Below are 22,683 nucleotides of genomic sequence, written 5' to 3'. Positions count from 1 at the left end.
AACTGTCCTTATTATATATTCCTATTATAGACTATTGGGGAGAGTCTAATTACACTGAAGTCCTGGACTTACATCTGGGTGGTATGTATTTCAAACCTGTCGCTTTGACCCAGCTAACCACTAACCCTGCACCTTCCCTGGCATAGCACTAGATGTGGTGCCTTTACCTTTAATTCTTCACCCCCTGAATACTAATGGCCCCACCCTTTCCAGTTCAACAATGGTAGTCTTAGGGCGATAGTCAGGCATCCCATCAGAAGTCCCATGGAGTTGTAAGACTTGCATGTGGCTGCATGACCTGGTTTTATTCATATCTCATGTGTCACGTGGCCTGGACATCATGGTTTGAAATTACACCTGACACAAAGGACAGAGGTTGCATTCCACACCTCCTCAGCTCCTCAGCTTTTTCATTGCTTGCCCCCCCCCCCCCCCCCCCCCCCCCCCATTTCCAGTTAATTTATGTTTTTGTTCAACCCTGGAACTGGAAAGAGGTGTTTGGTCTGTACTGAACAAACTTAGCCCCACCCCCCTGTGATCCTTATTGGACCAATCCTTTGTCAGCCAGGAGTAGCTAGCTGTCAGTCCTGATGTACAGTAGCTCATGTTCATGTCGTTATGTTCAAAGGCTCTCCTCCATCTCACCCGATCCCCGACCTCAGACTTCTGTAGAAGGCCATGTGATGTCATGTCTCGTTGTGTGGTGTCATGTGACCCGTCTGCAGACTGTGCTCCTGCTGTTCACTTTGTGTGCCATCATTCTGTAGCTGTCCATCAAGCAGGAGCTGGCCTGCGCTGCTGACTGCAAGCTCGGGAGACTCTGAAATGGTCAATGACATCAATCTGTGTTTCTGTAGGAGTCTCTCTTCATTTTACATGTGTGTGAGCCAGGGGTTTTGACTGTTTTTGGGCTTCCATTTCTTTTAAAAACAAAAAAAGCACACAAAAGTCTGAAGGTTCCTGCACCCGTTGTTTAAAGAAAAGTTATGCTCTTAAAGGGAGGTGACAATCTTAAAGGGCAAGAGATACTCTTAAAGAACAAGTGTTGCTATTAAAAGCAAAGTCTGAACATGAAGCAATTTTTTAGAGGAAGGGTGTTGAAGGCCTGAATCCTGGGGGTAAGTATCACTGCTGAAACACAGGGATGAGGGCAGATCGGAGCAGAGTACCACCCTTCCCCTCAGAATTGAGCCTCCTAAAGATACAGATGTGCTTAACTAATCCCCAGCCTTCTGGGTTTCGGGTAACAGAACACGGTGCGAATCCCATCCTTGGATTTTCTTTAGGGTGTTTTACTTCAGCCTGGTACCTGTGGGGGACCCCTCAGGCCTGAAAACGAAGCAGGCCATGGCTCTTTGGGTGTCTGAATGGTTGTTGTTGTTTGTGTTTTGCCAGTTACGCTGCTTCTGAAGGTAGGTGTTCTTTGTGGCCTTAACATAATGCACAAACCGCTAAGTGGTGGAGCTCACACTGAAAACAAGCCATTACCACCAGCACCAAGGTGTAACGCGTGTACCCGTTGCTGTCCATGAAGTGCACCCCGGGACACACCTCCCCCCACCTTGTCTGTGATAGTCCCTTGTGGCAAATAACCCAGCATCCCTCTCTCCCAGCTCTTTCGCCCTATGGAACTGTGGGTACATGCTGTCTGTTTCCTGTCTTTAGTGTTACACACCTCTTTCAAATACCTCTGTACTTTTCACTTGTTTTCCTTTCCCTTCCCATGATTCTGCTCTCCCTTTTATTTTTAAATGTTTTTACATTTATTTCCGTTGATAACATAGATTAGACAGACCATTCTCTTAAGCCCCTCCTGAGATAAATCTCTGTCCTCATTTCTTAACTACATAAGTAAAAGTGTGCATATCACTTTAAGACTGATTTGGGGATGGATGGATTTCCATTTAGAGGGATAAGAACCTGCGTGAGTCTCTGATTAGAGTGCAGTACAGTGGAGCTATAGTGGGATTAGTGGAGACTGCTGAAAGCATGTTAGATGCTAGTAGACATGGTGGTGGATCATCCACATGCCAGTCTCTGTCCAGTAGCCAGGGGGAGCAAAGCTGCGGTAGGCAGCCTGGACAGTTTCTCCAGCGACAGAGGACTTCCTGTCCTGTAGAGCACACCCCCGCCTGCACACACTCACACATACACACACACACACCTTGTGTGTGGCTCCTCTCAACCTGGCTATACATCCCAAATTTCCCATAGACTGCCTTTGATTTTGTCTCCCTCTTCTTCTCCCTTCACGCCACCTGTCATCTCTTACCTGTCTTCTACACTCTGTCCCTCGCTGTCTCTCTTTCTCTCTCTCTCTCTCTCTCTCTCTCTCTCTCTCTCCCTCGCTCTCTGCCCATTGCCTTCCTGTCTCTTCCTCTTTCTCTCTGTTTCTCTCTCCTTCACGCCTCCGCCACCCCACTGCTCTGCACTCTTTGCCTGTCTTTTGGAAGTGGAGCCCATTGTGGGGGCCCCTCGTCGGAGACCTGTCACCTTCTGCCATTGCTGTTCCTCCGAAGGTAATGTAGCCCCGCCTGTCCTGCCCCTGGCCACAGCATGGTTACCCTGGCAACCAGCCAAGCGACCGCCCGTGTGTCCGAAGCCCACGCTCCTCTCCCCGTGTGTGGCACGGCTGGGTAGACTCCCCCGCGATGTGATGGTTCGGTATCTGCTATGACGTACCTCACCACACAAAGCACCACACCCACTGGTCTGGAACACACAAGATGGGTGGGGTTTAGTCTTCCAAATGAAAGGAGGTAGACTGACATACTCAGAATGCTGATTAGTGAAGCCACATGGTCCATGATGTGTGCTGATGAGTGATGAGACTTTTGGAGATGGGCAAGAGGCACATAACCTTGATCTGCAGCCAGAATGAGGAAGGCCTGTGCCCAGCATATCTGTGTGCACCTCCTGTGGTTCATGATCAAAGCTCTGTTGGTTAGGCCAAACTTCTGGGTTCACTTTAAAAGCCAGGTCATATACGGACACAAAAATGGATCCATGGACCATACCAGCCCTACTTAGGGTTTGAGAATTAGATAAGTGTGTATTTTCAGCAGTGTTGCACAGTGAAGAAACGTAGTGCCTGCAGGTCGATTTTTTTAAATATCGAGTGCATCTCTTTGACACTGTGCATAACAACACAGGAGAACCTGAAAAAGTCAAAACACTTCTTGAGTGCTCTGTTCCACCTTGTGGTCTCCTTGTTGCTTCAGCAGTGATGTCTCTAGGCCAAGAGTGAGAATGTACATTCCTGTCTGATTGGTGCCATTGAGGCTGGTGTTTTATCTTTGTCACATGCTAATTGTGTCTTATTTGTGTTTATGAGGTGGGTGGGGGTGGACAAGAGGGTGGAAGGGTCAACTTTTTGGCAGAATGCAAGACGAGAGGTACATGAGCCTGCTTTTGGACTGGTCTCAGGGGGGCCTCCTGGACTATAGACAAGCAAGGGCGAGTTCCAGATGCCACATGAACCCCATCCTGCTTTCCATGCTCTTTATGTCTCCGAACCTCTAAGCAAATGCAGCTGAGAGCCACACCCTCCTCCCCGCCATGTCTCACTTGACCTGCTTAGCTCCGTCTGTGTGCCGTAGGCGGGAAGGATAAACTACAAATCTCTGCACCGCATGTCTTCAGCGCTGCATGCTCCCAGAACCCCACCTCTCCAGTTTCAACCTGTATTATGAATGGAGTACGAGGACATGTCCATTTGTACCCATTCAGCTGTGATGAAAACAATGGTATCTTAAAACAACATTACTTAGGTTCAGTAGGACCATATTCATTCAATTTTAAGTTTTCTCAAGCACAAAAAGTGATCTTCATAAAACATATAAAACATATAAACAGAAAACCCATTTCTGGGGATGCAGTTCTGCCACAAGTCATTGAGTAATACTTCATGTAAATGACAGGCCTTGTACTGGTGTAAGTCTATTGATCATTATTGACTCTCACTGGGCGAATGTCGAGTTTCTGAACGTGAGTTCTGGCATTAAAATGATGCAGACTTCTGGAGCCACACTGAGCAAGAAAAAGAATTGTTTAGTGGTTTAGTGGAAGCAGTTAGAAGCAAAATCAGCAGAATGAACTCAGAAGTCAACACCTAAACAAAGCTTGGAACATCTAAAAGGGACTCATGTGATGAGTCAACACTGACTTCCTGGCCCACAAACAGCTCTGTGATCAATGTCCACCTTTCAGTCTATACAGTTGACTAAAGGGTATATTAACTATTGTTGGTTTTTAATTATATTTCAATGTGGAGTGTGCTTGAATCCCACAATCTAAACTGACAGATTATTCCAGAAAACTAAGTCTGATGTTGTTATTGGCTGGTTTGGTACAAATTCTGACAGTCTTGGTGAGGTTAGAAACTTTCCTGTATAGGATGTAGGTTCTGACCTGTAAAGTTCCACCAAAAATCAGGACTGGTATCCCAGCTTGCATTGTCAGCTTTTCTCTAGCCAAAATCTGCCCCCACTTCATCTTCTGTCCCAGTTGAGCTGCATCACTCATTGTCACCTTTGCATCCATTGTGTTTCACTGTCAGCCTGAAGAGATTTTACCCCGCTACCTGCATCTCATACCTCCTCTCTCCCTTGGCTCTCCCAGGAATGGGCAAGAAAGACGACCCCAAGCTCATGCAAGAATGGTTCAAGCTGGTCCAAGAGAAGAACGCCTTGGTCCGCTACGAATCTGAGCTGATGATATTGTGAGCCATCCATGCATGTTTTTGGTATTAAAGTTAAAGTAAGCTGTTCTGGCCACTTTTTGGCCTTTATTTGAACAGCTTTGCTGTAACTTGAAACCTGAGACTCCTAACCTCCTAACTAGGCAGTTAAAACCTTGCCCTCTGCCCCCTAGTGCTCGTGAACTTGAGCTAGAAGACCGGCAAAGCCGACTTCAGCAAGTCTTGAGGGAACGAATGGCTGTGGAAGGTGAGGCTGGCTTTTCAAGATGTCCATATGCAAATCAAAATCCATCCATCCATCGTCCAACCTGCTTATCCTACTGGGTCGCGGGGGGACCCGCGGAGGAAGCCCCACGACAACACAGGGAGAACATGCAAACTCCACACACATGTAACCCAGGCGGAGACTTGAACCCAGGTCCCAGAGGTGTGAGGCAACAGTGCTAACCACTGCACCACCATGTCACCCCCAGGCTTAACATCAAGTAGCAAAACAAAAACAAGTAGGCAGGTATAAAATACAATAAAATTTGAGCAGTAACAAAGAAAAAGATAAATAAAATCAAAAAACAAGACGTGTTTCTCATACCTAACTCAATTGGAGTCAAATCCTAAGACAAAGCAATGAGTAATAAGCAATGATTTTAAAGCATCTATTGACTGTGTCTAATTTGGGAAGGGAGGTTGTTCAGAATCAGAATCAGCTTTATTCGCCAAGTGTGCTGGGCACACAAGGAATTTGCTTCCGGCGGCTTGAGACTCCTTAGTACACAGACAATAAATGACACTATACAAACAATAAGTTACACTATACACAAATTTAAACAAATAAAATTTGAAATATACACACATGTACAAAGTATAAAGTGCGAGGTTGAGTGCAAACAGAGTTTAAGGGGGGAAATTTACAGAAGGCAGGTGACCAGGGTTGGGGGCATTCCGGAATGCATTGATCAATTCCAGTCCAAATCAGGAAATAGAACTGGAGTTGAAACTTAAATCTCCCTGAAATTCAAATTCAACTCTAATTTTGTTCCCCGTAGTTTTTTTTTCCAATCCCAGCTCCAGTTCCATTTCTTGATTTGGACTGGAATTGATCAATGCATTCTGGAATGGCCCCAACCCTGCAGTTGACACAGCTTATCTGTTTATGAGGGTGATGGCCTGAGGGAAGAAACTGTTCCTATGTCTGGTGTTTTTTGTGTACAGAGTTATGTAGCGCCTGCCAGAGGAGAGGAGCTGGAAAAAATTGTGTCCGGGGTGTGATAGATCTGCAATGCTTTTCTCTGCCCGTTTCCTAGTCCTTGAATAGTCCTGGATGGAGGGCAGGTGGGCACCAATGTTTTTTTCCGCTGCCCTCACTGTTCGCTGCATTCTCCTTTGATCCTGTTTATTGGTTGCTCCAAACCACACTGTGATTGATGAGCAAAGGACAGACTCAATGACTGGAGCTCAACAGCTCCCGTGGCAGACTGTACTTCCTTAGTTGCCACAGGGAGTACATCCTTTGCTTGGCCTCTTTGAGGACGGAGTTGATGTTGGGTTCCCACTTCAAGTCTTGGGAAATGGTTGTTCCCAGAAACTTGAAGGTTTCCACCGTTGCCACAGAGCTGTTGGATATAGTGAGAGGATGAAGTGTCTGATGGTGCCTCCTGAAGTTCACTGTCATCTCCACATTCTTGAGCGTGTTAAGCTCCAGGTTGTTCTGACTCCACCCGAACACCAGCCGGTCAACCTCCCACTGATATGCAGACTCGTCACCATCTTGGATAAGTCCGATGACTGTAGTGTCATCTGCAAACTTTAGGAATTTGACCGCTTGGTCATTGGAGGTGCAGTCATTTGTGTAGAGGGAGAAGAGCAGTGGGGAGAGAACACAACCCTGGGGAGCACCAGTGCTGACTGTCTGTGTACCAGAAGACACGTCCCCTAGCCTCACATGCTGCTTCCTGTCTGTTAGGAAGCTGGTGATTCACTTGCAGATGGCAGGGGAAACATGGAGTTGTGAGAGTTTGGAGGAAAGGATTTCAAGAATGATTGTATTAAAAGCCGAACTGAAGTCCACAAAAGGGATCCGTGCATAAGCCCCTGAGTAGTCCAAGTGTTTCAGGATCAAGTGCATAACCATGTTGATTGAGTCGTCCCCTGACCTGTTTGTCAGGTAGTCAAACTGCAGAGGATTGAGCAGATGGTCAGTGGTGTTCTTCAGGTGGGCTAGCACACAGCTCTAGGGGTCTGTTGAAGATCTGCATGAAGACTGTAGCCATTTGATCAGCAAAGACTTTGAGACAGGAGGTGGAGACACCGTCTGGAACTTGTGCTTTCCTGGTTTTCTGTTTCCGGAAGAGCTGGGTCACATCCTTTTTTAATGTACACTTATGTTCTTATGTTCTTATATCTTGAGTGTAGCCTGTGTATCTGAGGGGGGAGGTTGACGTAGACTTGCTGTGAACCATGGCTTGTTATTGTTGATGTATCTTGGATGGGAAACATGTGTCTTCACAGAAACTGATATATGACGCCACAGTGTCAGACCAATCATCCAGGTTGTTGGTTGCAGCTCTGGATCAGAGTGCCCCATAGCCTCCCGGGGAGCAGAGCGATATGCATCTTTAAGGACTCTGTAGCAGTGGTCCAATGTTTTATTGTCCCTGGTGGGACAGTTAATATGCTGTCTGTATTTTGGTAGTTTGTGGTTTAATTTAGCTCTGTTGAAGTCCAAATGGATGATGAAGAGGGAGTCTGAGTGCTTCTGCTTCTGCTCGGCCAGGATTTGCAGTGCATCCTTCACGCTGGCCTGAGGTGGAATGTACACACCAACCAGGATGAAGGAGGAGAACTCCCGTGGTGAATAAAATGCCTTGCAGTTGATGAACAGTGTCTCCAAGTCCCGATAGCTCCGATACGCGATCCGCACAGAGCAGATGAAAGCCTGGCAGTTGCAATCCGTTATTGGAGATAGTTTTACTGAGCCAGGTTTCAGTGAAACAAAGGGCACGCAGAGCACGTAAAGTCCTTATTAGTTCCATTTAGGAGAAGCAGCTCATACATCTTGTTGGGCAAAGAGCGGAGATTCGCCAGGTGAATTGACTCTGATTCCAGAGTTGGAGCAGCTACTGTAAAGGCTTGATCTCGTTTGCATTTAAGCCTGGACCTTGGTACAACCAGTAGCATTAGATTGGCTGACATAATACCTTTAACTGGCTTGTGAACCTGCAAAATCTCTGCAAGATACGGCAGTGCCGACCCATTTAAGGCTTTAAAATTGCAGATAAAGTTCAGTATGTATAGTTGCTGTGAGGACCAGTGCCCATATTTATCAAGTGTCTCAAAGTAGAAAAATGGTCTTAAGTGGCTCAGAAACAAACAAACACTATCCACATTTAGTAGTATGAGCAAAAGCATGTTCTCAATTTTCTTAACTTAGGAAAGTCCTCCTAACTTGTCCAGGATTTAATAGAGTTCAAGAGCTGTCCTAGCCTATTAGAAGTTGGCATAATATGCTGTTCAGACACAGATAGGTGTGCACATTCTGGGAAAGGACAAATGTTGAGTAAATACTGAAAAGCATTTTTGAAAAGATAGCTTATCAGGAACGGAATAATGTTTGTTACCAACCTTTGCAATTGGTCCATCTACAAGAAGCTATGCAGTCTCAGCTGAAATGAAAGCGCAAAGGTCAGAGGAATATAAATAGAAAAGATGCTGTAAACCAGTGTGCTGCGGTGGTGCAGTCATTAGTGGCTCCGTTTGTGTGGAGTTTGCATGTTCTTCCTGTGTTGTGGTGGGGTTTCCTCCCACAGTCTAAAAACACACTGTGGTTAATTGGAGTTGCCAAATTCTCCATATGTGACTGAATGGTGTGTGTGTGGCCAGTGATGAGTTGTTCCCTGCCTTGTGCCCATAGCCTTCAGGATAGGCTCCTGACCCCATCGTGACCCTGAAAAGGATAAGTGGGTATGGATGGGTGGATGGGTGTCATAAACTTGACGCCTTTCTCAAACTAAATACAACCACAGGTCTGATACAAATATTTCATTGAGATCATGGGCAGCAACACACTTTACCAAAATTTAACATTTCTCTCCTTGTCCTCCCTAGATGACATGAAAACAGAAAAGGAGCTGGCAGAGGAGAAGCAGATCCTCAGTGAGATGCTGGAGGTCGTGGAACAGCGTGACTCCCTGGTGGCTCTCCTGGAAGAGCAGCGGCTGAGGGAAAAGGAAGAAGACAAAGACTTGGAGGCCGTCATGCTCTCCAAGGGCTTCAGTCTCAACTGGGCATGAATCAGCTTATCTAGGGAACACTCCTGAAGGCCAAGCCCTTATTCTACCACAGCATTATTATTCTCCATTGACATCTGAGAAAGTTTACATGCTTACCCATACTTTAAAAATCACATTGGGTGGGAGAAAAACTGATGTGGTTTCCCTTAATAGAGCTGTCTTGACTGTTTATTTTAAACTCCTCATATGTATTTAAGTGTTTTTTTAATCTCATTTTTAGATGATGGTTGGGAAAATGCTCTGTACCTTTGGACATTGAGCTTGCTCACTGTGTATATGAATGTACAAAACCCACGGACTGGCAATCAGTAGATTATTTATTAACTTTCACACAAGTAGCAACTCAATCCGAATCTGCCTGGACTTCCTGGCTCCATGCAGCAGAATTCCATCTTCTTCCACAATCTGTCTCAGTCCCTTCTCATGTGTTGCTAGCCAGGCTTTGGAAAAAAAAACACTGCTTCAACTGCCTTTCTCTTTGAACTGCTACACCTGAATTTAGAAGACTGCTATTGATAACATCTTCATATAACAATTGCAATGCAAACATTTTCAGACCTGTACCAACTCTTTTACTTCTTTATTCCTAAACATTTTTTACATTTTTAATGCAAAATTTCTTATGTGTTTACCCTACTCTAGTAACTTTTAAAGTGGTATTGCCTGAATGGATATGAGGGTCAGATGTGTTATGCAGTACTGTTGCATCAGTGAGTTGGACGAGAGCACACATTACCAGCTGTAGCTCTTTATAAAAAATAAAATTCAGGTATAGATATTTAGGCTTACTGAAAAGAACTGACCATGTGGCTTTTCATGTGTCTGTAATTAGAAATGCATTGGTAGAACTAGTTAAGCTGTGGGACTGGTGAATTTTTAGTACTCTGATTTCTCACATTCCTTTGGTCATGTCACAGTTCGTGAGATACCCCACTCCAAATCTGGCCGAAGTTCACCAAAAAAAAAAAAACACTCACTGCTGCATAATGGAGCTGCATTTTTTAAACATCTAGACCCACATATGCTGCCACATTTCTTTACAGTAATATCAAAACATCTTTAAACAAAGACCATGTAATACAAAAGGGAGAGTTCAAAATGGTTATTAAGTTTATTGTGCAAAAACGTATAGGAGTAAGGCTCTTAAATGCCTTTTCCAGTAGCGTTTTTTTTTTTAAACTTAAGTTTGTAAATCTTCTGGTTTTCCATTCCACTTCTGAGGTAGCAGTAGCAAAACTTCTCAACATATCTTTTTGTACGTTACTCATGAAAAATGTTTTTTATGATCTATAAATGACGAGACATGATCATATGAATGAGCGATGTGAGGCAACTGCAAGCTGCTTTACATGGTATCCACGGAAGGACAACGTGCGCTTCTGTGTGGTCACACACAGTGGGAATTTGTGTAGAGGATTATGAGTAAACAATTAATAGGATAAATAGGTGTACAGGATTCTAGAATGACTTTGAGGTGGAATGTTTTTATTTATTAACTTATGAAAAGGGACATGTATCATATGTAAAGAAAATTGATTAATTTTTAAAACATTTTGCTGTTCTTAAACTTAATGTATCTTAGTGGCATACTTGTGTTGATTGTATATTTCATGAGTAATAAAAGCAATGCAGAGGGTATTTTACAGAAGTGTGGTGTGGCATTTCTCCTTATATGATCATTGTTATTTTATTTGAAAGATGAAGCGATGTACAATAATACTCTGTAATCTTGTCATCCCTATAAAGCAAATTAGATCGGTTAATATAATGAATCACTTTTAAATCTGCATATTTACAGTTATGTTTAGTGTTATAGTATTTTTGTTAATTTTTACATAGTCTATTGAAATTCCCATTTTAATTACATGAATGATAATACTTCGTATACTTCATGGTTTCATTATATCCATCCATCCATTATCTACCGCTTGTCCGGGGTTCGGGTCGCGGGGGTAGCAGCTTCAGGAGAGATACCCAGACCTCCCTCTCCCCAGCTACCTCTACCAGATCCTCGGGGAGGACACCGAGGTGTTCCCAGGCCAGCCGAGAGATATAATCCCTCCAGCATGTCCTGAGTCTGCCCCAGGGCCTCCTCCCTATAGGACATGCACGGAAAACCTCTCCGGGTAGCCACCCAGGAGGCATCCGCACCAGATGTCCAAACCACCTCAACTGGCTCCTTTCGACGTGGAGAAGCAGCGGTTCTACTCTGAGACCCTCCCGGATATCCAAACTTCTCACCCTATCCCTAAGGGAGAGCCCAGACACCCTGTGGAGAAACCTCATTTCGGCTGCCTGTATTCGTGATCTCATTCTTTCGGTCATTACCCATAGCTCATGACCATAGGTGAGGGTAGGGACAAAGATGGACCAATAGATCGAGAGCTTTGCCTTCTGGCTCAGTTCTTTCTTAGCCACGACGAACCAATTAAGTGCCTGCAAAACTGAACACCCTCAACACCCTGGCTGCGCCTAGAAATCCTGTCCATAAATATTATAAACAGGACCGATGACAAAGAGCAGCCCTGGCGGAGCCCAACCCGTACTGGGAACACGTCCGACTTATTACTAGCAATGCGGACCAAGCTTATGCTCCGTTCATACAGGGACCGAATCGTCCACAACAGTGGACCCCGGACCCCATACTCCCGAAGCACCCCCTACAGAGCACCTCGGGGAACCCGGTCGTAAGCCTTCTCCAAATCCATAAAACATAGACTGGATAAGCAAACTCCCAGGCCCCCTCCAGTACCCTTGCAAGGGTATAAAGCTGGTCCAGTGTTCCACGGAAAGGACAAAAACTGCATTGTTCCTCCTGAATCCGAGATTCGACTATCGATCTCACTCTCCTCTCCAGTACCTCGGAATAGACTTTCCCAGGGAGGCTGATAAGTGTGATCCCTCTGTAGTTGGAACACACCCTCCGGTCCCCTTTCTTAAATAAGGGGACCACCACCCCAGTCTGCCAATCCAATGGCACCTTCCCTGACCTCCACGTGCTGTTGAGAAGGCGTGTCAGCCACGACAGCCCCACAACATTCAGATCCTTCAGGTACTCGGGGCGGATCTCGTCCACCCCCGGGGCCCGGCCACCACGTAGCGGTTTCATTATATCACTACAGTGTATTTGTGTTGATATTGAAATGAGATTGGTATATGTCTATTTATTTATTGTCCCCTGCAGTTTGTAAATTCCTTTTTGAAATGCAATAGTATCACTGTTTAATAGTTAGTATGGAAGTCTGATGCAAATACGCACAAACCGATAAACTTCATTGCAGGGTTTTGCAATTCTTCCTAATCAGTATTGTGCAGATTTAGCTCTTTATCTTGCTTTAAATGCACCCTTCAGAAACTGACTCAGTGATCACAAAAAAAAAGAATCTGGCCAACCTCCACCCCATCTCCCATTACCTGTCCGACCACCACCCCATCTCCCAGCACCTGTCTGACCTCAACCCCATCTCCTAGCACTTGTCCGACCTCCACCCCTTCTCCCATCACCTGTCCGAACTCCACCCCATCTCCCAGCACCTGTCTGACCTCCACCCCATTTCTCACCAACTGTCTGACCTCAACCCCATCTCCTAGCACTTGTCCGACCTCCACCCCTTCTCCCATCACCTGTCCGAACTCCACCCCATCTCCCAGCACCTGTCCGACCTCCACCCCATGTCTCACCTGGGGCAGGAACTCAAAATGACTATACCATCCAAGGAGGCTAGTTGGAGGATGCTGATTGGTGGGCTCTGATCATTGATCACAGCTGTGATATTTATTTCACACTCAAATTATTGTAGAATATATACATAGAACTGTCTTTTACAGTATATGTAAAGATCTTTCTCACACACCATTAACTCACAGATGGACACATGCATATTTGGCAAATATATTAGAATATGCATGAATTTCACTTCATAATAAAATTTTTATGATATAAAGGACACAATAAAATATCAATGTAGTAAAGGTGATAAATAAAAAAACTAGCATATTCAAAAGAAATGTGTATTTTTAGAAAACTTTTAAATGAAAATATAGAAAATTTCTGGTTTTCATTTGTTCAGTCATTATACTTTTTTAACGGGGCAGAGATCATTGTGTGCGTCACATGCCACATGACTGGTCTGGTACTTATGTCATTTAGAAAACCCCGGTTCTTACATCACTGTTGGAGGCGTGGAGACATGATAGCCGGTAGCTTCAGAGACTGTAAAGTAAGTAATCAGGTGTGTGAGTGTGTGTGTGTGTATACATATATATATATATATGTATATATATATATATATATGTGTGTGTGTGTGTGTGTTAAATATACTGACAGCTGTAGCGGCGCGACTACATTACGTGCCATATGCGCGTTAAAACGAAAGTATCCATAGTTTGATTAGTACTGTTGTGTGCGTGTACGTGTACTAAAATTGTGTGCATGTGTGTTGTGTTTTTTGTTTTGTTTAACACGACTTTTGTATGTAGCCTACTTTTGTTTGACGTTAGTTATACTGTAGCTGCGGGGTACATTAATTAAATTTGAAATATTAAAAATAGTTTCGCCTTTCCAACGCCGAATTGAGAAACGGTTTTTAAATATCTTTTTTATATGAAAATGCATGGTTCATTCAGGCAGCAGGCGATTGGTGAGAGAATTGAAAGTACTGTACAGTACAGACAACAGGTAAAGCAGCTGCTGACGTCAGATATTTAAATGACTCCATGTTTATGCCGTTATCTTTTTTAAAAAAATCAATTTCCAAACCATTCATTTGCCTTCATTTAATAGGCATGGCAGGCAGAAGGTTTGCCTCTATCCACCACCAGTGACGAGGCCTGCAAACTGTACGACGCTATACTTACTCAGGTAGTCTGTAACCTCAATGTGGCAAATGTGGCAAATTGCCGGACCTTAAATATTTGGTTGTGATTGTGAGGTTTTGCATTACTGAGTGTCTGATCTCCTTTGTCTGCGATTGTGCTTCTGGGTGTTAACATGCAGATAGTGACCTGGCGTAATGATGAGTCCCTGGGGGGGATTGAGGGCTGTCTGTCCCGACTGGTGGCTGCTGACCCCAGCTTTGGTAGGTAGGCTCTACTGCAGCAGAAAAACCTCTGCATAATAATATAGCTTTAGTCAGTATATTGTAGATGAATACCAGGGAGAACATGTTCACCTTGGTTTCCAAATTTGTTCACCATGCCTGGATTTAAAGAAACATGAGAAATGAGTTGAAGATAGGTGCTTCTGTAAACCGTCCAGCTGTGGTAACCACACTAAAGTCTGTGTCATTTTTTTAATGGTAGTTTTGAGCAAGTTACAGTGTGAATGTTGGCTCTGTGTCATGTAACGGGTTCTTTCACGTAGTAATGGGCCATGTGGTCAGTGCGGGCCTGGAGCTGATTGGAGGCAGTAGTTCGGTACTGCGGAACGAGCAGCTGGCCAAAACTGTGAGGAGGACCCTGGAGCTGGCCCAGCAGCAGGAGCTCACGCCCAGAGAGAGACTCCATATCAGGGCTCTGGAACAGCTATCCAGAGGGTATGCCTACATGGCAAGCAAATTATTATGCTTCCTCTGTCCTGCTACTGCTGTTACCATAAACCAGGGGTGGCCAAACCTATCCAGAATGGCCACATGGCCATATTGCTGTAACTGACACTCCCTCACAATGCAGGTAATGTGCCTCATTCGGGACTCCTCTAGCAACTGCTCGTTTGACACAAAGTCAAACCAGTGGTACCCAAGGATTCTCCAAAGAGACTCAGTACCGAAGGAGCCCAGTCTTCGTCTCAGCTCACTGGATACCGTCTACTGTATGTCTCACAGCCATAAAGTAAGACAGGGAGCACCAGAATAAAGACTTGGACCTTCGTTCTCTTGCAAAGATATCGGGAGCACCACACACCTCTTTCCAGCTACCTCATGACCCCCCATGCTCTCCCAATCCATCTGCTGACTTTATAGGAAGAGTCACCAGAGACATGAATGTCACTGTCGAGGTAAGTAAATCTCTCAACAAGGTTGTCATTCTCCCCACAGATAGACATACTGCTGATGGCTGTGCCTAAGAAGTCATTAAATGCCTGGATCTTTGTCTTCAGGACAACCGCAATCCCAGACACTCCTCGTTCAGTCTCTCGAGAGCCCCAATCAGAGCCTGCAATGCCAGGAGGACAGCCATACCACCAACATGGAGAAGTTCACACCGGATACCACAGATCCCTGCGACCTTCCATGCCCCCAGCTGATTCACAGCCTGTGCAATCTCAGTGAGATTGGGTGGGTCACAGCTGATCGGAGGATCAGCTTTGAGAACCGTACACCCAGAGATGTCCAACATCCTAGCTGGCACTTTAAACAACTGCTGAAAGTAGCCAGCCCAGCGGGTCACAACTGCAGTGTCATCCGTAAGGACCATCCCATCACCCGCCCTGACTGCAAGTCCCTGAGGAACAGATTCAGATGTGCATAATGCTTCGATTCCTCTGTAAGCAGGATGTGGGTCACTAGACCACAGATGGTGTGTCACCTGCTCACAGATACCTCTAACAAACACCTTCTTATCTGCACTCAGAGCCCTCACAGCTGTCTTCCTAATTTTCCGGTACAGGCTGGAGTTGCGCTGTGACTCCTTTCGAAAATATCCAAGGTGCCCTGTGAGACAAAACACCTTCTTCTGGGAACACTGGCAACTCCAACACAACCCTTGGCAACCTCCAGTATTTTATCATGGAAGGTATTCCACATCACATTAGAGTCAGCAGTCGCACCCAAGTCTGCAAGTACCTCACACAAACTGCAGGAAAACTCATCAGAAACAGCTTGATCTTGGAGCCTGGCCAAGTCCAGCCTCATTCTCCTAGTACTGGGCTGGCCAAGCCTATCCGCAAAGGGCTAGTGTGTATGCAGGGTTTTGGGATAACCTTTAGGACAGCTGTTCAAACCCAGGTGTGAGGACTCTTCAGCCAGTCAGTCCTCTAATTAGTACTTAGCAATTAGTTATCTAAGCAGGGAGTTGCAGCGAAATCCTGCATACACAGCAGCCCTTTCTGGATAATACTGGCCACCCCTGTCCTAGTAGGTGGTAGCCTACTGTATCTGTAAGCTGAATCATTAGAGTAGCAATAACAAGTCTGTGATCAGAATTCACAAACTGGGCACTTATGTAGACTCTGAAGTTCTGCAGGAGCCTCCAGCGTCAGCCCACAAGGATGTAATTGATCTCCTTCACTGCACTACTAATATTGCAGCACCAAGTCCAACAGTGCAGCTCAGGGCGTTGGAACCAGGATCCAGTGACTTGCAGCCCCTGACCTTGGTCTCCAGATCCATGGGGATCGACACAATCCTTATAGCCAGCCCTGCTAGTGGTCACACTGAAGTCACCCATGACCAGAGGAGTGTCACCTCATGGGCACCCATCCAACACCAAGCGAAGTTGCGAGTAAAACATCACTCACCGTAGTCAGATGATTCACTGAGACAACAAACAAGACACCCAAGGAGTGCATTAGCCTGAGTCTCATAATACACTAGTTGAAAGGAGTGACATCAGACACCATCAGGAGGAGCCGATCCACTACAGCAACAGCTACTCCCTGAGTAGGGCAGCCATAAAACCTACCACACCAAAAGTAGGTATACCCACCTATAAAGATCTGGCCACTCCCCACTCTGCGTAACTCAGAAACTGCTGCCACCGAAATGCAGAGTTTACAAAGTTCCCCCAACAGCAGAGAAAGATGGTCATCTTAAGAACATAAGTAAGACAGGGAGCACCAGAACTCTAAAGACTTGGACCTTCGTCCTCTTGCAAAGATATCGGGAGCACCACACAAGAGGCAAGAGACAAGACGTTCCACGCACCTACCTGGATGGGCCACCTCAAAGTGGGACCCAATTGCCACCATGCAGCAGGCGAAGCCTCAGCACTACACCAGCCCTGATCCCCAGCAGACCCGGTCCTATTACCTCTCTGACGGTTTCGACTTTTCCGGGGTTGAGGCTCCAGAAGGCTTTCCCCCATCCCCTTCATGATGCATGCAGCCCTCCTGTAGGCAGCTGCAGCAGATCTACTCCTGCAGAGAGCAGAAGGGTATCGTGCCTGTTTATTCCAAGCTGTTGTGAGTTGTTTTTTTGTGGCTGGACTGCCAATCCCACCACCTACCCCCAAAATTTTCCCCTGCAAGTTGGAGGACCACTTGCAGGGCTGGGTGCAGTTTAGCATCATATCCAGGACCATTATTACCCTGCTGTGAGTAAAATGTTGATAAAAATACATGGGTTGTGAGTGAGTGGCAGGGAAGACCATTACAATGATGTCAAATATGGTATAGCTGTCCCAGTCTGACGATCTCAACTGTTTAATCACTTTTGGCTGGTCTTGGATGGTGTGTAAGACAGTAGTTTTCAACATCAACTGATGGATTTTTTTGTGGAAAAATGGTGTCCTGCCCCTTCAGACCATTATACATCCATATGTGTTGGATCTTTTCTGTTGGCTTGTGATGTCTTAGTTCCATGCTAATATACTTTTACACTTTATTGCTGTTCTTTCGGTAATTGATTATTACCTGTTTGTATGGTTATACCCATAAGTAGGTATCTGAAAGTTTTTTTTTTTTTAAATCTTCCAGATGTCTGTCCAAGGCCAGTGACCTCTGGGACGAGATCCTGGTGTCATACCCCACAGACATGCTGGCCATCAAGTTTGCACAGGTTAACCTTTTCTTCCTGGGTTACAAGACACAAATGAGAGACACGTTGGCACACGTTCTACCCCACTGGAAGCCCCACATGCCTTTGTACAGGTACAGTAGATGTTAATGACAGGGTTGCAGGAACTTATGTAACTATATTCGCTTTAGAGGTAGAAGTATGTATTCAACTTTAAATGTACTGCAGTACTGTATGCGGAGTGTAGATTTCTGTCCCTGTATATGAAGAATTATGAAATCCATAAAGCTTACTGTTATGATCCATTTTCTTACCTTTATCTATTTTCTGCCATTATAGGTACACTTGTTTTAGATGCAAATGCCTCAGTTCTTAAAAGACAATTGTGTTTAATGAGAAATACTGGAACTTTTTGGGAAATATCTATGTTACAAAGTACATAAATATTTAAGTTATACATTTTTAATACAATATCATATTTTTTGTTATTAATACCAGCTACCTTAAAGGGCTGTATGCATTTGGACTGCTGGAGACAAATTTTTATGACAAGGCAGAAAAACTTACAAAAGAGGTAAGAATTTAAAGTGGCAATGGTAATGTGTATTGTACTGGTTTCTCAACACAACTTCATTGATCTTTTAACTGGTTATTCTGGTCAGGGTGCCTGTACTGGTCTCTCAAAACAACTTAATTGATCTTTTAACTGGTTATTCTGGTCAGGGGGCCAGGAACATAACTAGTATAACATTTATTTATTTAAACTCCTCATAACCCTGCATAATTAGCATACAGTCTTCCTCCGTGAAACATGGAGATCGCGCCATGAGTCAAACGGTGCCTTGCGCTGCTGAACATGCTCCATTTGTGTGAACACGCACAAAATATAATGCAGTTAACAGCGATTTAACAAATCAACTTCTTAACTGGCGTCGTAGTACTGATTAGCCCCGATTGAGTCAACCTGATTTTGTCAACCTCGTGTTCGCAAATAACCTCTGGGTTAAGTCTGATTTGGTTAAACCCCATTCGTTGTGCAGGTCACAGCACTACAGTATGTTTTCAAGGTTTCCAACTGTCATGCATCTGCAGGTGTGACGCACTTTCAGACTGTCATGCTCACACAAGGAATCTTACAGCAAATATATAATATTTCATTGTAAACCTAAACTTAGCAATATCAAAAGCTTTGTGGTAGTTTGCAAACCCTACACGCTATTTACAAGGTAATAAAACTGTTACATACATAAAAATGCATGTGCATATAAGAACATAAGAACATAAGAACTATACAAACGAGAGGAGGCCATTCGGCCCATCGAGCTCGCTTGGGGAGAACTTAACTAATAGCTCAGAGTTGTTAAAATCTTATCTAGCTCTGATTTAAAGGAACCCAAGGATTCAGCTTGCACTACGTTATCAGGAAGACTATTCCATACTCTGACTACACGCTGTGTAAAGAAGTGCTTCCTTAAATCCAGTTTGAAATGTTCTCCCGCTAATTTCCACCTATGGCCACGAGTTCTTGTATTTGAACTAATGCTGAAGTAACTATTCGGTTGAACAGCATCCAAACCTGTTAGAATCTTATAGACCTGGATCATGTCCCCCCTCAGTCTCCTTTGCTTGAGGCTGAACAGATTTAGCTCAAATAACCTTTCCTCGTATGACATTCCTCTAAGACCAGGAATCATTCTTGTGGCCCTACGCTGCACCTTTTCTAAGGCCGCTATGTCCTTTTTAAGATATGGTGACCAAACCTGTACACAATATTCTAGGTGAGGTCTCACCAAGGAATTGTATAATCTTAGCATTACCTCCCTTGACTTAAACTCCACACACCTGGAGATGTACCCCAACATCCTATTGGCCTTTTTTATTGCTTCCCCACACTGGCGAGAATGAGACATGGAAGCATCAACATACACACCAAGGTCTTTCTCATAATCAGCTACCTTTATTTCAGTAGGTCCCATATGTGTGCAGATTTGCCTCAAATTGAAAACCTCACTCCAGCCAGCTTACCAAAGTTGGCAACCCTGCGTTTTATTAGATATTAACTGTAAAATGCACTGTTTTCTGCTGAAGCGGCTTGTCATTCCCATTGCATTGTTACTCTGACAATTAAAATGAATATGAGAAAATGTAATTTTTTGTATTTTTTCAAAATAAGTCCACCCATACCCAAATGTAATAGCGATTATAGTGTACTGAATATATACAATTTTTTTAACTTACATAAAGGGGTGGTACATGCTACTGCTCCCAAAATAATACCATGATATAATACCGTCATCATCCAAAAAGTGAAATAATTTTGTGATAATTTTAGGTCATATTGTCCACCCTTACCTTGACCCCACAGGCCCTGGCACTGACCCCAGATGATGCTTGGAGTGTGCACACCATGGCACATGTGCACCACATGAGAGCTGAACTGGACCAGGGCCTGAGGTTCATGGAGACAAATGAGAAGGACTGGAAGGTGAGTGCTTCTGTGAAGTAATTTTCTGTCTACGGTGTTTTTGCATCATGTGACTTTATGGAGTCTCTGCAATGGGATATCCGAGGATGCCATGAAGAAATGAGTGCCCAACAGTCTGGGGAAGGTGATATAACCAAGAGCTGAAAGAAATCTAGTAAAAAGCAACATATAGAGATTTACAAGTCTGCTTTATCACATCTTATTTCATCGTTCATCTATCATGAGAAAAATGCTCAGTAAAACTATGCACGGGTAGTGAGGCGAAAGCCTCTGCAGTTTCTGCTGAGTTGTGATATGCATCGTGCTACTTGGACAAAATTTAACATTTCTGGGAATCTGTTGTCTTGCTAGGTGAGTCCAAAAATACCATTAAGCCAACATCAGCACTAGTGAGTTTACCATGAATTCTAATTTATACCAAAAAACCGTCTGTGTAGTACATCTTGATCTGATATTACAAATGTTGCGATACAGTTACATGAACTTTCAGCAAGTGCAGATTTATTTCATTTCCACCACTCCGTCTGGGTGCTTAACATTGTTTTGTCACTGCGTGTAGTTAATGTCTGTAAGATACCATTGATTGCTATTACAGATTTCTGTGAAAGAGCTGTCATGGATCACCAGTAATTGAATGTCCAGAAAATGAATAATTCTGTACAAAGTAGAAGCCCAGCAGGATCAGTAGCCTTGATAATAATGTCACTTTCTTTTTAGGGAGCTGATATGCTGGCCTCTCATAACTACTGGCATTGGGCTCTGTACCACATTGAAAAGGTGACCGTACCACTGTATTTTGAAGGCATTTTTTTACACTTTGTGAGAGTGATACAATAGGGCTGTAAAAACTGTTTGTACTCTTGGGAGTTTGCCAACCATGTTTGAAATTTGAGCAGAAGTATTCACCCCCCACAATATTGCAGGGTTCACAAACCTAATGCAGTGTTCATTTATCTATAATTTACCTATTCATTCATCTGAATTTTCATAAAACATTTTGTTTTTAAATGTCGTCTGTGATCTTATCCCAAATATGCAATGTATGAAACCAAAAGTAAACAATATGTATGTCTGTGAGTTTGTATTTTATATAATGTTATATACTGTATTTCTTTTTACAAAATTATACTATACTGTAGGCGATTAAGTGATCATTAAATTTGATATTTTTGGCGAGTTTTTAACTTTTATTTAAACATCATTAGAGTAATACAGAAATATTGTTCTCCACAGGGGGAACATGAGGCAGCTCTGAAGATATATGATACTCAGGTAAGACCTCCATGACTTCACAGGAACTTGTCCCAGAGCTCTTTAACCTGCACATACCATGAAGAAACTGAACCAAGCCTTTGTTGCCATACCAAGGTTAAAGCTACAAATTAATCTATACCCATGTTGAGATTATTGTTCTAAGCTGAGTCGGAGCACAGTTACCTGCCTCTGGGACATTTAGGCAGTGCTTAAATATCTTTTGGTGTTGCGGTTTGCACTGTTTCCTTGCAGGTTGCGCCACGGTGCATATCTAGTGGGGCCATGCTTCCAACAGTCGACTGCTGTTCCATGCTCTATAGACTGGAGATGGAGGGTAAGTGGCACAATGAGCCCAATGCTGCCCTCTTGCGGTGTTGACATATGTATGAGTTCTGAATGAAGGTGGATTTAATTGAGTTACTGTGGACGTATGGAAATCTGTGTGGTTCCTTTGAAGAGTGAGTTATGTCTGCACAGGTACTTTGTAGATTGAAACACAGACCCACTCTACAATATGTGTAATACTGTTTGTGTACAGACGCATGTTTGTGTTCAGCCAGGCATGAGTATGAAGGAACGCTGGCAGAAGCTGTTTAGGGTGATCCAGGCTCACTCAGATGACCATGTGCTGCTCTTCAATGACCTGCACTTCCTCATGGCATCACTAGGTGCCAAGGAACGTGAAGCATCCCACAGGCTATTGGGAACCCTGCAGGAGCTGGCAGAGTGAGTGGCATTTGCAGGAGGGCCAACCAGTGCCTTACTGCTCTTAACACACAAGTTTATCCAGGTTCATTGATAATACAGAAAGCTGCTGAAATTCCCCATAAAGAGATATTTACTGATCTGGGGCCTCATGTATAACGACGTGCGTAGAATTCACACTAAAACATGGCATACGGACAAAACTAGGAATGTGCGTAAGCAAGAAAAAATCCAGATCCATAAAACTGTGCGTAAGCACAGATCTACGCACATTCCCTTTATAAATCCCAATGAGCGTGAAATTTAACGTACGTGAACGAGTATATTTGCATATGTAAATCTGTATAAATGCCCGCTTTGTTTTTCTTAAACAACAATGAATAAACCACATGGGAAAAAGAAGTATTTCAGTGAGTGCGAAGTGGAGGTCATGTTAACAGAAATCGAGAAAAGAAAAGTGATATTATTTGGTAGTATAAGTGGCATCAGCAATAAACGAAAGTTGACGGAGTGGCAAAATGTGGCAGAGTCAGTTAAAAGTGTTGGTTCCGAGAATGGCACGGTGGCCGAAATTAAAAAGAA

The 22,683-nt window shown here is 44.1% G+C and overlaps 2 protein-coding genes across 5 annotated transcripts in view; both read left to right on the top strand.

Annotated features, from left to right (window-relative positions):
• LOC111834693 (protein-methionine sulfoxide oxidase mical3a-like) overlaps window positions 1-10,633 on the top strand; it is a 94,487-nt gene extending 83,854 nt beyond the window's left edge. For 2 of the 3 annotated variants that reach the window (XM_023794263.2, XM_072710321.1), the window contains 5 exons: window positions 31-81; window positions 2,454-2,519; window positions 4,621-4,720; window positions 4,873-4,946; window positions 8,801-10,633. In XM_023794263.2, coding sequence (XP_023650031.2) covers window positions 31-81; window positions 2,454-2,519; window positions 4,621-4,720; window positions 4,873-4,946; window positions 8,801-8,985 — 476 coding nt within the window. In that variant the 3' untranslated portion in view covers window positions 8,986-10,633. The remainder of the gene's footprint in view (window positions 1-30; window positions 82-2,453; window positions 2,520-4,620; window positions 4,721-4,872; window positions 4,947-8,800) is intronic. The other variant, XM_072710322.1, reaches the window with a different exon arrangement.
• Window positions 10,634-13,138: 2,505 nt separating this feature from the next.
• Window positions 13,139-22,683, top strand: part of LOC111834697 (tetratricopeptide repeat protein 38-like) — a 15,084-nt gene continuing 5,539 nt past the window's right edge. The window contains exons 1-11 of one of the 2 annotated variants that reach the window (XM_072710319.1): window positions 13,139-13,205; window positions 13,769-13,846; window positions 13,982-14,063; window positions 14,348-14,519; window positions 17,618-17,791; window positions 18,156-18,231; window positions 20,023-20,142; window positions 20,860-20,919; window positions 21,376-21,414; window positions 21,649-21,730; window positions 21,957-22,122. In XM_072710319.1, coding sequence (XP_072566420.1) covers window positions 13,176-13,205; window positions 13,769-13,846; window positions 13,982-14,063; window positions 14,348-14,519; window positions 17,618-17,791; window positions 18,156-18,231; window positions 20,023-20,142; window positions 20,860-20,919; window positions 21,376-21,414; window positions 21,649-21,730; window positions 21,957-22,122 — 1,079 coding nt within the window. In that variant the 5' untranslated portion in view covers window positions 13,139-13,175. The remainder of the gene's footprint in view (window positions 13,206-13,768; window positions 13,847-13,981; window positions 14,064-14,347; window positions 14,520-17,617; window positions 17,792-18,155; window positions 18,232-20,022; window positions 20,143-20,859; window positions 20,920-21,375; window positions 21,415-21,648; window positions 21,731-21,956; window positions 22,123-22,683) is intronic. The other variant, XM_023794273.2, reaches the window with a different exon arrangement.

This window comes from Paramormyrops kingsleyae, chromosome 3 (assembly GCF_048594095.1).
Source record: "Paramormyrops kingsleyae isolate MSU_618 chromosome 3, PKINGS_0.4, whole genome shotgun sequence".
Lineage (NCBI taxonomy): Eukaryota > Metazoa > Chordata > Actinopteri > Osteoglossiformes > Mormyridae > Paramormyrops > Paramormyrops kingsleyae.
This window is presented reverse-complemented; position numbering and strand designations above follow the sequence as displayed.